Below are 13427 nucleotides of genomic sequence, written 5' to 3'. Positions count from 1 at the left end.
GACACCTGGCAGCCCTGTCTCCACAAGGATGTTCTGGTACTTGAGGCCCTGAAGGCTAGAGTACTTTGGATCCTGGGCACTGTGTCCTGACTGAATCTGCCTTGCTAATTTTTAAATCTTGGATAAAACACTATGATTTTAATTTTCAATGCAAGTCCTGCCTTTGGTGCTGAAATCAGCATTAGATGTGTAAACACATGTTTTCCATGCCTAAGTATGGATTTAAATCCCAAGTGGGTTTGACATATGGAATGGATGTCCCATCAGGCACTCCGTTTTGAAAACTGAGCCCTGTATCTGTTTTTTAAATTCAGTATATTTTTCCTTCTCTATATTAAATGCCAATCTCCTTGTTAAATGGCTGAGAGGTGACCAAGTCCATAGGGGGCAGAATCCACTGAAAAGTGGCATTCTTGACTTAAGTAAACAAAATCATTTACAAATAATTAAAGATTACTGTGATGGGACTTAACCCCCAACCCTGCAAGGCTAGTGAAGGCACCCAATTGGTCTTGCTTTGCACTTGGAGAGGCGAGTCGCTAAATGGCTCCCAGCCAGAGGGGGCAGAACTATGCTGTAATAGGTAGATGGAAGGAGCTCAATTTGGGGGAGAGACAGCAGAGAAGACGGGTCTTTCTGGCTGGGAGTAGCCCAGGGTTAAAGTACACAGACAGAGAGAACGGGGACTGCACACTATAGGGACAGTGTAGGCTCCTGCAAGGGAAACCTTGAGATAAGATTTGTAAATAGAGTAGAAAAGATTACAATAGCCCAAGGTGGTAGGAGAACTACTCGGTTTCATTTGGATTTTTTTATGATACCCTGGAAGTGGTCTGAACTTAGGTGACCTGGCCAGAGGCTGAGCCACAGAAAACATGGGGCTTGAGGCAGGTGGCCGACAGGAGGCTCTGGAGCCGAAGAGAGTGGCAACACCCTGCACTGATTCAAGGGTGTGTGCTGAGGGTGAGTGAGCCCTGCCACATATTGGTACCAAACCTGGGGTTGTGGAGACACCCACCTTATGAGAAAGGAGGGAGATACCAACTACCTTAAAAGTGGGGAGCAGATGGACAGACAAAGGCCTTTTTTCCTCCAGTTGGGGAATGTGGAGAAGCTTTTCCACGTGCTGGCAGTGCAACAGGAGCAGACACATGCTCTCTTGTTGTGTCTATTATAAGGGAAACAACAATAGCAAGAGGCTCAACAGGCTCAGCAAGAACGTTTCCTGCAGTGCCTAGAGAAGTGGATCCCAGGGCCCTGGGTAGTTTCAGGAGAAGAAAGTTCTGCCAGACCGGTTCCCGGCCTTGCAAAATTGGGCCCAGGTAACAACCCAGAGGCCTTCTTGAGCACTTTTGAGAGGGTAGCAACTGCAGCAGGGTGGGCCAAATCCTTTTGGGCAGCTTGATTGTCCTCATTCCTTTCGGGAGAAGCTCAAGTGACCTACCGAGCTTTGTCTGACGAGTAGGTCCGACAGAATTGTGAAAGAAGCCATTTTGGCTGGGGCTGACCCTGGAAACATACCAACATTGGTTTAGGATAGAGCCTTTCCCCAGGGGATATGCCCTAGAGTGGCAGCACAGCGTTTACGGGGCCTGGCCACCTGATGATTACACCCTGACATGCTCTCTTTAGACAAGGTGGTGTAACATTAGAACAATGTCTAAGGATCTTGTCTGCCAGAGCCCAAAGTTGGGTCTGGAGATTTTGACTTCTACTGATGAGGCCATTGAGAGAGCAGAGGCCTATATGGAAGCAGATAATACTGAACCACCCAAACAAGGGGTTAGTTCAAGGGGACTATTCCAAGGAAAGCAGGGTAACAGAGAACCCTGATTTTGAGATGGCAAGGGAGACATATGTGGAGAGAAGTTCTTAGGTAATCTGGTACCTAAGAAACCAGAAGAGGGAGTGGGACCTCAGTCATCACCAAGCACCCAGGAATCTGTCAGAAGAATATGGTGGTGTGTTTCGGGTGTGGTCAACCAGGTCACAAAAGAAAGGACTACCCTTTCATGGAGTGTGGCTATTTGGATTGTTACTACAGGAAAGTCTACAATTTGGCATGTTCCCTCAGTAGGGGGCATGCTCCAGCTTACCAGAACTGCTAATGTGTCTAGATGTGAAATGAGAGGACTGATTGACTCCAGGTGCGGTTGGACACTGGTTTGAGGGAGTAGACTCCCAACTGCAAAAACAGAGGTACAAGCTGAGAGTTGGTATATTAAGAAACCTCTCCTTGCCCATAATTGTAGGGAGACACTGGCCTAATTTCCCAGCCCTATCCCTATCTCTAAGAAAGGATATCACATGAACAAATTAACCATAAGGCAACTCTCATCTGGACACAGGCTGTTGTGCCGGGTGGCCTAGAGACAGGGCCGAGTACTCAAAGGACTGGGGAAATGTAGTTGAGAGATTTGAACAAGAGACGCCAAGCCAGCTAGAGGCCCTAGAAACACAATTGCACAAGGCAAACCAAGAGCTGGAGGAGGTGAAAACCTCATGACAGATAGGGTTGCCAATGCTCCAGGATTGTCCTGGAGTCTCCAGGAATTAAAGATTTATCTTTAATTCAAGCTTGTCATGTGATTGAAACCTCCAGGAATACATCTAAACAAAATTGGCAACCCTAATGACAGAAAATAATAGAGAAGGCCACATAACAAGAGCAAGAACAGATTTGGACAAGACTAGAACTGGCATATGAAAAGAATTGTTGGCAGCAACACAAATGGGAGCTGGCTGCACTGAGAACCATGGAAATATGTGGAAAGGGTGCCCCAACCTCTAAAAGCCAAGAACAGGCCCCTGCAGAAAAGAAATTGGATTGGGTGGGTTCATGGGGAATGGATGCTCTGAATGAGGAGACAGGAGAAGCTGCCTCAATTGTGGACCCTGACCCGGCACCCAAAGGGCAATCACAAGAGGCCGGACTGTCCATGGAGAGTAAACAGATCTGGGAACTTCAAGAGAGATTAACTGCTGCAAAAGAGGCTCTGCAGTTACACTCCAAGATAGAGAATACTGGAAAGGACATTCTGAAGACATGCTAGATTATAAAAATTGTTTGTTTATCTGAGTACTACTTAGAGGAAGCAACTGCAGGGCCCCGTCAGGGGCGGCTCCAGGCACCAGCGCAGCAAGCGCGTGCCTGGGGCGGCAAGATGCGGGGGGCAGTCTGCCGGTTGCTGTGAGGGTGGCAGTCAGGCGGCCTTCGGCAGCGTGCCTGCGGGAGGTCCACCGGTCCTGCGGTTTCGGCAGCAATTCGGCGGCGGGTACGCCGAAGCCATGGGACCGGCAGATCACCTGCAGAAAAATCGCCGAACCCGCGTGACTATGGACCGCCCGCAGGCATGCCGCTGAAGGCTGCCTGACTGCCGTGCTTTGGGCAGCAAAAAACATAGAGCCGCCCCTGGGCCCCATACAGTGATGGGGAGAGAGAGTCCTGATGGGCACTACCTTGAGAGATGTGTGTAATGGGGCTTAATCCCATCACTTGCAAGGCTGGCAAAAGTGCCCAATTAGTCAGGGTTTGTACTTGGGGAGGAGAGGAGCTAATTGGCTCCCAACCTGAGGGGAAATGGAGCTGAGTCGTAATAAGTAGACTGAAAGAGGTACTTGCGGGGAGAGACAGCAGAGAAGACCGGTCTCTCTGACTGAGCGAAGCCCAGGGTTAGGTTACATAGACAGAGAGATTGGGAACAGCACATGATGGGGCAATGTAGGCTTCTGCGAGGGAAGCCTTGAGATAGGATTTGTAAGTAGAGAAGAAAAGACCACAATAGCCAAAGAGGGTAGGAGAACTATTCAGTTTTCTTTGGATTTTGTGAGAGCTTGTTTATGATACCCAGAAGGGGTCTGAATTTAGCTGTCTTGGCCAGAGGGCTGAGCCACAAGACCTGGGGCCAGAGGCAGCTGGCCAGCAGGAGGTGCTGGAGCCAAAGATAGTGGCAACAGCTCGCACTGACTCAAGGGGTTGCTCCAAGGGTGAGTGAGCCCTTCCAAAATTGCTTATACTGCTCCAAAACTCACTTAATGTTCTGTATTTTCTGCTTATGACTAATACAGTTTTTAGATTATCATGTATTTATTTCTTTTCAAGCCTTTACATGCTACTCATCCATTTTCTGAAATGTCTCGGACTGTGATGGAACATGCACACACATCAAGGTGTAAAATGAAAGACACCATCTGTAGTTGCCTTTTGGTTTATTTTAGTTGTTTGTCAAGGAAGTCTAGATGAGTCAAAATACCATGAGATTTTTTCCTTACTGAGAAAAGCCAAATTAAATGAAATTCAGCAAGGAATAATAGCACCAATCCATCCAAAATACGTTGATTTTATTGATTGTTCAATATATGATATACAAATGGTTAAACTGAAAACAAAAATATTGAACATAGCATTGTGGACTGTAAATCTCTTCAGACTTGTAGCCCAAGATTTTAATAAATGACTAGTGGGTTTGGGTGCCTAGGGGCTTGGTTTTCTGAAGGTGGATGCTGAGCACTTTCTGAAAATCAGTCTCACATTGGATAGCCGAAAAATGAGGCCCCCAAAATCATGGATCACTTGTGAAGATCCTGGTCTAGGGTTTTATTTGGTTTTGAACCTAAACTTGTTCCCGCTGAATCAGTGTGGGATTTGGCCTTTAATTAGGATTGAGTCCACAGTGTTTTGATACCTTTTCTTCATAGCGCTATAAATCCTGTTGTAATTCATTGCCAATTCATTGCATTTCTTTTAAGAATGAGTTTTGAAGATCAGTGTAAGGCATGGAAGGAAGGGTAGATGAAAGGGATATCTGCAATGTGTGTGATAGGATGGTTCATTTCTAAATTGCGTTTGGCCTTTGCTTTAGGAGAGCAGCAAAGTGGCTGCTAATTATATCTTAATGACTAAGGATGTGTGTGAATTCTGCCGGTAAACATGTGATCTGTCCTTCTGGGTGAAACAGGTCATTTCCAGCTGGTATATTTGAATTTCATGCTAAACGTCCTATTCCCCTAAATTGTCAAGATGCTCCTCTGTAGCTGTGTAATAGATATGTTGCTTCTCTGAATTAGGTATGCTATATGAAAAGATCCATATCAAAATCATGAAATGCCTGTCTGAATCTGTTTTTCATGACTCAAGTTTCTTTAATCTTCACTTCTGTTTGACAACAGTAGTTCAGTGAATATTTGCATTTTATTTAAAACAGTGTTTCAAAGACCCTGAAACTGGAAATAATTTTTTAAGTTGCTTTAAAGGTCATTTTCAAGCTTTTCTTCAATGGGTAACTAAAAATAACAATGAATTCAAAACAACCAGACTCTTGTCATTTAATTACATCTTGACATTTAATCGTATGCCTTTAAAAATGGTTCACTATGTGTGTACATGTACAGTTATCTATTTTACTTAATCTTTGCTCTCCCATCACCACAGTGGGTGCAACTAAGAAGTATTGTATTCATAAACAGTGCTTTTTTCATGCAGTTTTTCTTTGTGAGCTCTAATGTTTTATGTGGTGAACATTGCTGTGGAATATTATTTTGACAGATAAAAATAATGCCCACTCTTCTTTCTTTTCTATCCCCACTTGCACACAGGGCATAATGCAAGATGTGCAACTACTTGTCATGCCTCAAGGATTTATTTCTCAGTGCCCAGATCTTAATCGCAGTAAGTCTATTAGTTCTTACACCATAGAATCAAAGGTGTGCTTCTTGCTTAATTTTTGTCCTGCAAGCTCTTTTAAAACCTTGAGCTCCAATATATTGGTTCTCAGCTGTAACTTGTATAGATTGAACCTATTGTATATACAATTTGACAAATGTAACAAATGTAGTGTTTGTAATTCCAGCCTGCCCAACTTGTAATGACTTCCATGGACTTGTACAGAAAATCATGGAGCTACAGGACATTTTAGCCAAAACATCAGCTAAGGTAACAGTTACTCAGAGACATGGTGTGGGGCATAGGCTTCAATTCAGGTCTCTCTCAAAAAATACAGATGTTCCATTCTGTCATAACTATAAAGGGAAGGGTGTAACAGCTGTCCTGTGTACAGTACTATAAAATCCCTCTTGGCCAGAGACTCCAAAATCCTTTTCCCTGTAAAGGGTTAAGAAGCTCAGGTAACCTGGCTGGCATCTGACCCAAAGGACCAATAAGGGGACAAGATACTTTCAAATCTTGGCGGGGGGGGAAGGCTTTTGTTTGTGCTCTTTGTTTGGGAAGTCGTTCGCTCTTGGGACTGAGAGGGACCAGACATCAATCCAGGTTCTCCCCATCTTTCTAAACAAGTCTCTCATATTTCAAACTTGTAAGTAAAAAGCCAGGCAAGGCGTCTTAGTTTTACTTTGTTTTCTCAACTTGTAAATGTACCTTTTACTAAAGTGTTTATCTTTGTTTGCTATACTTTGAACCTGAGGCTAGAGGGAGGTCCTCTGAGCTCTTTAAGTTTGATTACCCTGTAAAGTTATTTTCCATACTGATTTTACAGAGATGATTTTTTACCTTTTTCTTTAATTAAAAATCTTCTTTTTAAGAACCTGATTGATTTTTCCTTGTTTTTAGATCCAAAGGGGTTGGATCTGTATTCACCAGGAGATGGTGAAAGGAAGGAGGGGGGAGGGTTAATTTCTCCTTGTTTTAAGATCCAAGGGGTTTGGATCTTGATCCACCAGGAGTTGGTGGGAGGAAGGAGGGGAATGGTTAATTTCTCCTTGTTTTAAGATCCAAGGGGTTTGGATCTGTATTCACCAGTGAATTGGTGAAAGGTTTCTCAAGGCTTCCCAGGGAAGGGAATCCATTTGGGAATGGTGGCAGCGGACCAGAACTAAGCTGGTAGTTAAGCTTAGAAGTTTTCATGCAGGCCCCCACATTTATACCCTAAAGTTCAAAGTGGGGATACAGCCTTGACACATTCAGAGAGCTTTCTTACATTTCAATGTTTTCATGCAATTGCACATTTTCATAGTAAATACCATCAACTTTCCTGAACAAGGGTTTATAAATATGCAAGCTCTATCTGTCAGACTAAGGATTTTGTAAAACTGGAATGAAACAGGTTACCATGTTTACAGTGCTTGTTGCAGCAGGATTTTTTTGGTTTAAGACTTTTCTAAACCTGAGCTGTTCAAAGAACAGGTCAAAAATATGAAAGTACTGGGGCTGAGGACTTTCAAGCAGTATCTACATCTACTATCTGATGATCATATCAATTACTCAGGGCAAGGAAGTTTCGCTCCCTAGGTGAAACTTCCACCTTGCGCCCCCCCCAGCCCTGCGGCAGCTCCCTGCCCCCCTCTCTGCCCTGAGGTGCCCCCCCTGCGGAACCTCCACCCCCGGGGAGCCGTGTGGCAGCTCCCCACTCCAGCTCACCTCTGGTATGGCCCCTCCCCAAGCACGCCGTTGCTGCTCCACTTCTCCCGCCTCCCAGGCTTGCGGCGCCAATCAGCTGTTTGGCGCCGCAAGCCTGGGAGGGGAGGAGAATTAGAGCGGGGGTGGCGTGCTGGGGAGGAGGCGGAGCACAGGTGAGCTGGGGTGGGGGGCCCTGCAGCAGCTCCCCCCACCGCCCTGAGGCACACCCCCCCCCGCGGCAGCTCCCCACCCCCTCAGCCCGGGGAATCATTTAATATTTCACAATAACCACTTAGTCATCATCTGACTGCATTTTCACACACGTACTTTTTCACTCTGCAATCCTGGATGGTAGATGGCAGTTAGATCATTATTTAATTATATGGAAACTGTTTACCAATGTAATAACTCATCTTTGTGAAATGTGTACAGCTGTCCCGAGCTGAGCAGAGGATGACTAAATTGGATCAGTGCTATTGTGAAAGGACCTGCGTCATGAAGGGTACCACCTACAGAGAATTTGAATCCTGGACAGATGGCTGTAAGAACTGCACTTGCATGGTATGGCTACAATTTGAGTAGAGACTCAGGGACCTTGATGTCCTCTTTATCTACTACACTTTTAATGAGACAATATAATGATGAAACTTTCACAGTTTCTTCTTCGAGTGCTTGCTCATATCGATTCCAATGAGGTGTGCTCGCACCGCGTGCATGTCCGTCGGAGAATTTTTACCCTGGCAACACCCGGTGAGTTGGCTGTGGAGCCCCCTAGAGTGGCACCTTCATGGCACTCGATATATACCCCAGCCGACCCAGCCCCTCCTCAGTTCTTTCTTAGCGCCCGTGATGGTCGTTGGAATTGTGGAGTCCTGCTTTGCTGCTCTCCACTCTCCCTAGCATAGTTTATAGTTAATAGTTAGAGTTGTTGATAATTATAGTTAGTATTAGTGGGTTGGGGTTTTTTCCTCCTCCTTCCCAATTTTTCTCTTGGGCTCATGCCCAAGGCTCCAGGATTTAAGCCCTGTGGTTCCTGCTCTAAGCCCATGCCAACAGGCGACCCCCATGACTCTTGCCTGAAGTGTCTGGGGGAGTCTCATCAAGCAGACTAGTGCAGGATCTGCAAAGGGTTTCATCCCCGAACTAAGAAGGAGCGGGACTTTCGTTTAAAACAGGTCCTCATGGAGGCGGCCCTTAGCTCTCAGTCTCCTGCGGCACGCCAGGATCTGGCACCAAGCCCCTTGGTGCGCAGCACCTGGCGGCAGCAGTAGGAGCTACACCATGGTTGGACTCTGACCGAGACCCGCGGCACCAATGCTACCCGGCACTGCAAGCTTCTGACATCATCTGCCCGGCAACGCTCCCATTCTCCTGGCCAGAAGCGGCACCAGAAGCTGAAAAGGGTGGCCCGCCTCCTCAGAGACCAGCCTCTCTGGAACCGCCCATGGAGAAGCGTCCCGCAGGGGAGCATCAAGGGGCACAGTCTATGGCTTCGGCACCATTGACTCTGGTGCCTCTGGACTCCCCGACATGCAGCGTGGTTGAAGTCCAGTTGCCGTCCACTCCGGATACCTTTGCGGCTGCATGGGATCTTATTGCCATGATGGCATCGGTATCCCCTCAGCCTCATGCCAAAGCACTGGTTCCTGTACATGCGGCACTGTCCCGGGGCAAGCTGGCCCTAATCCACCCACCAGCACCATTGGTCGAGCCGTGGCACCGGTCCCGCTCTCGGCACCGCTCCCGACGCCGCTCGCAGTCCTGATGCTGCTTGCAGTCCCGACACCGTCCTCCTTCACGGCACCGGTCATACTCGCAGCACTGGTCGTACTTGCAGCACCGCTCCGACTCCCGGCATCGGTCTTGGCCGTGGTACCAATCTGCCCACCGGTCGCTGTCGAGGAGCAGATCCCAGAGCCAACGCCGCTCTCGATGCTGGTCATCATCTTGGCCCAGCTCTAGATCCAGGCACCGTTCCAGATCCTAGTACTGGTCCAGGTCCCGGCACTGCTCCCCAGCGTCATGGCACTGTTCGACATCGCCTCGTTGATGCTACCCGGCGCAGATCCGCTCGGCACCACCATGGCCCTTATCTTCCGCTTCTCATTCTTCAGGATCGGAGGCGGGGTCACGTTTCTCCAAACACCGCCATTTGGACCATAGCCGCCTGGAGTCAGGGGCTGAGCATTGGCAGGCGCAGGAGCAAGGTCCCGTTCAAGGGCCCACTCAATGGCCCTTCTGGACGCCCTGGGCATAGCACCAGGCCCAGGTGCTCTGTCTGGGTCTTCCCGATCAGCCCTGTTCGAGACATGAGTGCCAGAAGCTACCGCCAGTCGGCCCACGCTGGAGGCAGGAGACCTTGGTGGCTTCTCTCCCTGCTACAGGACCTCCTCCAACACTGGTTCCTGGTTCGGATCCTGAGGTGGCTGGCACAGAACAGCTGGGCCCAGCTCCGCAAGAGGCCCTACATTACCCTCTTTTCCCCAGTGGCCTCCTCCTCCTCCTCACCTGACGAGGTGGTGGCATGCACTGCAGTCTCGGGTCCCCCTCTGATAGACCTCGGTGCCCACCAGGACCTCCTGTGCAGGGTGGTGTGGAATATGAACCTGAAGGCGGAGGAGGTGGTAGAGGTGGAGGACCCCGTGGTGGATATTCTGTCCATGGAAGCTCCATCAAGGGTGGTCCTACCCCTTATTCGGACCATCTCAACCACTGCCAGAACAATCTGGAAGACACCTGCGTCCATTCCCCTGACTGCTAAGGGAGTGGAGTGGAAATACTTCGTCCCCTCGAAGGGGTATGATTATCTGTTCACCCACTCACAGCTCTGTTCGCTCATGGTGGCGTCAGTGAACAAAAAAGAACGGCATGGCCAGCAGGCCCCAGCACCCAAATTGAAGGATGCCAAGCGCCTTGATTTGTTTGGGCGCAAAGTTTATTCCTCAGAGGGACTTCAGCTCAGGATCGCTAATCAGCAGGTGCCCCTGAGCCATTACAATTTTAACTCCTGGAACTCCATGCTGAAGTTTAAGGAGTTAGTACCGCCTGAGTCCAGAGAGGAGTTTGGGGCTTTGGCGGAAGAGGGCAAAACAGTAACACAGACCTCGTTGCAGGTCTCGCTGGATGCTGCAGACTCCGCTGCATGTACTTTGTCCTCAGGGATCGTGATGAGGCATCTCTCCTGGCTGCAAGCCTCCGGTCTACCACCAGAATTTCAGCAAACACTACAGGACCTCCCCTTTGATGGAGAGGGCCTATTTTTGGGAAAGACAGATTTAAGGCTACAAAGCCTTCAGGACTCAAGGGCAATAATGAAGTCCCTGGACATGCACACACTGGTTACCCAGTGGAAACCCTTCAAGCCTCAGCAGCCACAACAATGCTCATATCCTCCTCGACTGAGGCAGGATTTCTATAGGCAGTGGGGATGTAATGGCAGAGGAAGCCCTCCAACCCCCACATCAGGACAAGGCCAGGGCCCGACCAAGCCTTCGTCCAGCCCAAAACAGGCCTTTTGAAGGGACGCCCGAGGACAGCATACCGGACCTCGTTCAGGATCCTACCCCCACCTTTCTTGAATTGTTTATCCCATTTCCTCCGTGCTTGGTCTCAGATAACCATGGACCGCTGGGTTCTCCGCATGGTGGAAGTGGGATACTCTCTCCAATTTTCTTCTTCCCCACCCTCCTTCCCCATCCCTCTTGAGGGACCCTTCTCACGAGCAACTCCTCAGTCAGGAGGTTCAGACGCTCCTCGCCATGGGGGCAATTGAGGAGGTTCTGAAGGAGCTAAGGGGCAGGAGGTTTTACTCCCGGTATTTCCTAATCCCTAAGGCAAAGGGCGGGCTTCGGCCCATTCTGGACCTACGCAGACTCAACAAGTTCATGGTAAAGTTGAAGTTCCGCATGGTCTCCTTGGGCACCATTATACCTTCCCTGGATCCTGGAGACTGATATGACACCCTTGACATGAAAGACGCGTATTTCCACATAGCGATTCATCCAGCGCACAGACGCTTTCTTTGCTTTGTGGTCAACCGCGAACACTATCAGTTCACGGCCCTTCCCTTCGGTCTCTCCATGGCTCCCCGAATGTTCACCAAATGTATGACGGTCGTGGTGGCCTTCCTTGGTTGACAGCGGGTGCAGGTATACTCTTACCTCAACGACTGGCTTATCCAGGGACACACCATAGAACAGGTGCAGTCCCACCTCCGCTTGGTCATGGACACATTTAGTCGATTAGGCCTCCTTCTCAATGTGGCAAAGTCGACACTAGAACCGACTCAGAGAATAGAATTCATCGGGGCAATTCTGGACTCCGTGCAGGCACAAGTTCTCCTGCTGGACGCTCGTTTCTAGGCTATAGTGGCCCTCGTCCGGAGCCTTCAGAGCTTCCCAACCTTGTTGGCAAGAAGTTGCTTGAGTCTTCTCAGCCACATGGCTTCCTGCACATATGTAACCAGGCACACCAGACTTCGACTCCACCCGTTACAAGCCTGGCTGGCATCAGTCTATTGCCCAGGTCGAGACAACCTGAACTTGGTTGTCACCATCCCGGAGTGAGTCCTGGCCTCCTTCCACTGCTGACTAGGTACCCGGGTTTTCTGTGAAGGAGTCCCTTTTCACAGCCCTCAGCCCTCCTTGTTCCTGGTCACGGATGTGTCAGCCCTTGGGGACATTCAGACGCAGGGCCTATGGCCCCCTTGGTTGCCCACCTTGGGGACATTCAGACGCAGGGCCTATGGCCCCCGTCCGTGCTCTACCTTCATATCAACGTCTGGGAGCTAATGGCGGTACATCTGGCCTGTCAAGTCTTCCAGGAACAGCTGCAGGGTCGCTGTGTGGTGGTCCTCACAGACAACACCACGGACATGTTCTACATCAACAAGCAAGGGGGGGCCCATTCCTCCCCTCTCTGTCTGGAGGCTGTTAGACTGTGGGAATTCTGCATAGCCCACTCCATTCACCTGGTGGCGTTCTTTCTACTCGAGGTCCAGAACACGCTGGCGGACCACCTGAGCAGTTCCATCTGCTCCCACGAGTGGTCGCTATGACCAGATGTCATCCACCCCATCTTCCGAAAGTGGGGGTTTCCCCACGTCGACTTGTTTGCCTCCCGCAGCAATCGGAAATGCCCGGCTTTCTGCTCCCTCCAAGGCCGCTCCCCGGGCTCTCTCACAGATGCTTTCCTGCTCCCGTGGACGAGTCGACTGTTTTACGCCTTTCCCTCATTCCCCCTTGTGCACAGGGTCTTGCTCAAAGTGCACAGGGACAGGGCACGAGTGATTTGGCGTGGCCCAGACAGCATGGTTACTCTACGCTATTGGAGCTCTCTGTGGATGCTCCAGTCCCATTGCCTCTTCTTCCAGACCTGATTACTCAGGATCACGGTCGCCTCTACCATCCCGACCTACGGTCTCTCCACTTCACGGCATGGATGCTGTGTGGCTAAACCCTTCAGAATTTCTCTCTTTGGAATCTGTACAGCAAGTACGCTTGGGCAGCAGGAAGCCCTGTGCTCGGGCCACATATATGGCTAAGTGGAAGCGGTTTTCGTGCTGGTGCACTCAGCACAACACGCCCCCTCTCCAGGCATCCGTGCCTCTCATTTTAGAGTATCTCCTGGACCTAAAACAGCAGGGCCTGGCAGCATCTTCTGTCAGAGTTCACCTGGCGGCCATCTCGACTTTTCATCCGGGTGCGAATGGCTGCTCTGTCTTCACCAATCCCATGGTTGGCAGGTTCCTCAAGGGCCTGGACCATCTCTACTACAAGTTTGATGTTCCCACATGGGACCTCAACCTGGTCCTCTCCAGACTCATGGGGTCTCCGTTCGAGCCACTGGCCACCTGTTCCCTTCTCTACCTCTCCAGGAAAACTGCTTTCTTTGTTGCTATGACGTTGGCGTGGCGTTTCTCTGAGCTGAGAGCCCTTACCTCAGAACTGCCTTACACCATTTTCCATAAAGATAAGGTGCAGCTTCGACCTCACCCGGCCTTTCTTTCCAAGGTGGTATCGGCCTTCCATATCAGCCAGGACATTTTTCTTCCAGTTTATCCAAAACTGCATGCCAG

The 13427-nt window shown here is 49.5% G+C and overlaps 1 protein-coding gene across 10 annotated transcripts in view; it reads left to right on the top strand.

The window, feature by feature from the left end:
- Positions 1–13427, top strand: part of NELL2 (neural EGFL like 2) — a 228782-nt gene that overhangs the window by 64030 nt on the left and 151325 nt on the right. For 5 of the 10 annotated variants that reach the window (XM_008162490.4, XM_065557619.1, XM_008162491.4 and 2 more), the window contains exons 6-8: positions 5596–5668; positions 5835–5932; positions 7784–7912. In XM_008162490.4, the coding sequence (XP_008160712.1) occupies positions 5596–5668; positions 5835–5932; positions 7784–7912 (300 nt within the window). The remainder of the gene's footprint in view (positions 1–5595; positions 5669–5834; positions 5933–7783; positions 7913–13427) is intronic. The other 5 variants (XM_024100600.3, XM_065557607.1, XM_065557614.1 and 2 more) reach the window with 1 other exon arrangement.

The sequence above is a fragment of the Chrysemys picta genome, chromosome 1 (assembly GCF_011386835.1).
Source record: "Chrysemys picta bellii isolate R12L10 chromosome 1, ASM1138683v2, whole genome shotgun sequence".
Taxonomy (NCBI): Eukaryota; Metazoa; Chordata; order Testudines; family Emydidae; genus Chrysemys; species Chrysemys picta.
Note: the sequence above shows the minus strand (reverse complement) of the source record. Positions and strands in the feature narration are given on the sequence as shown.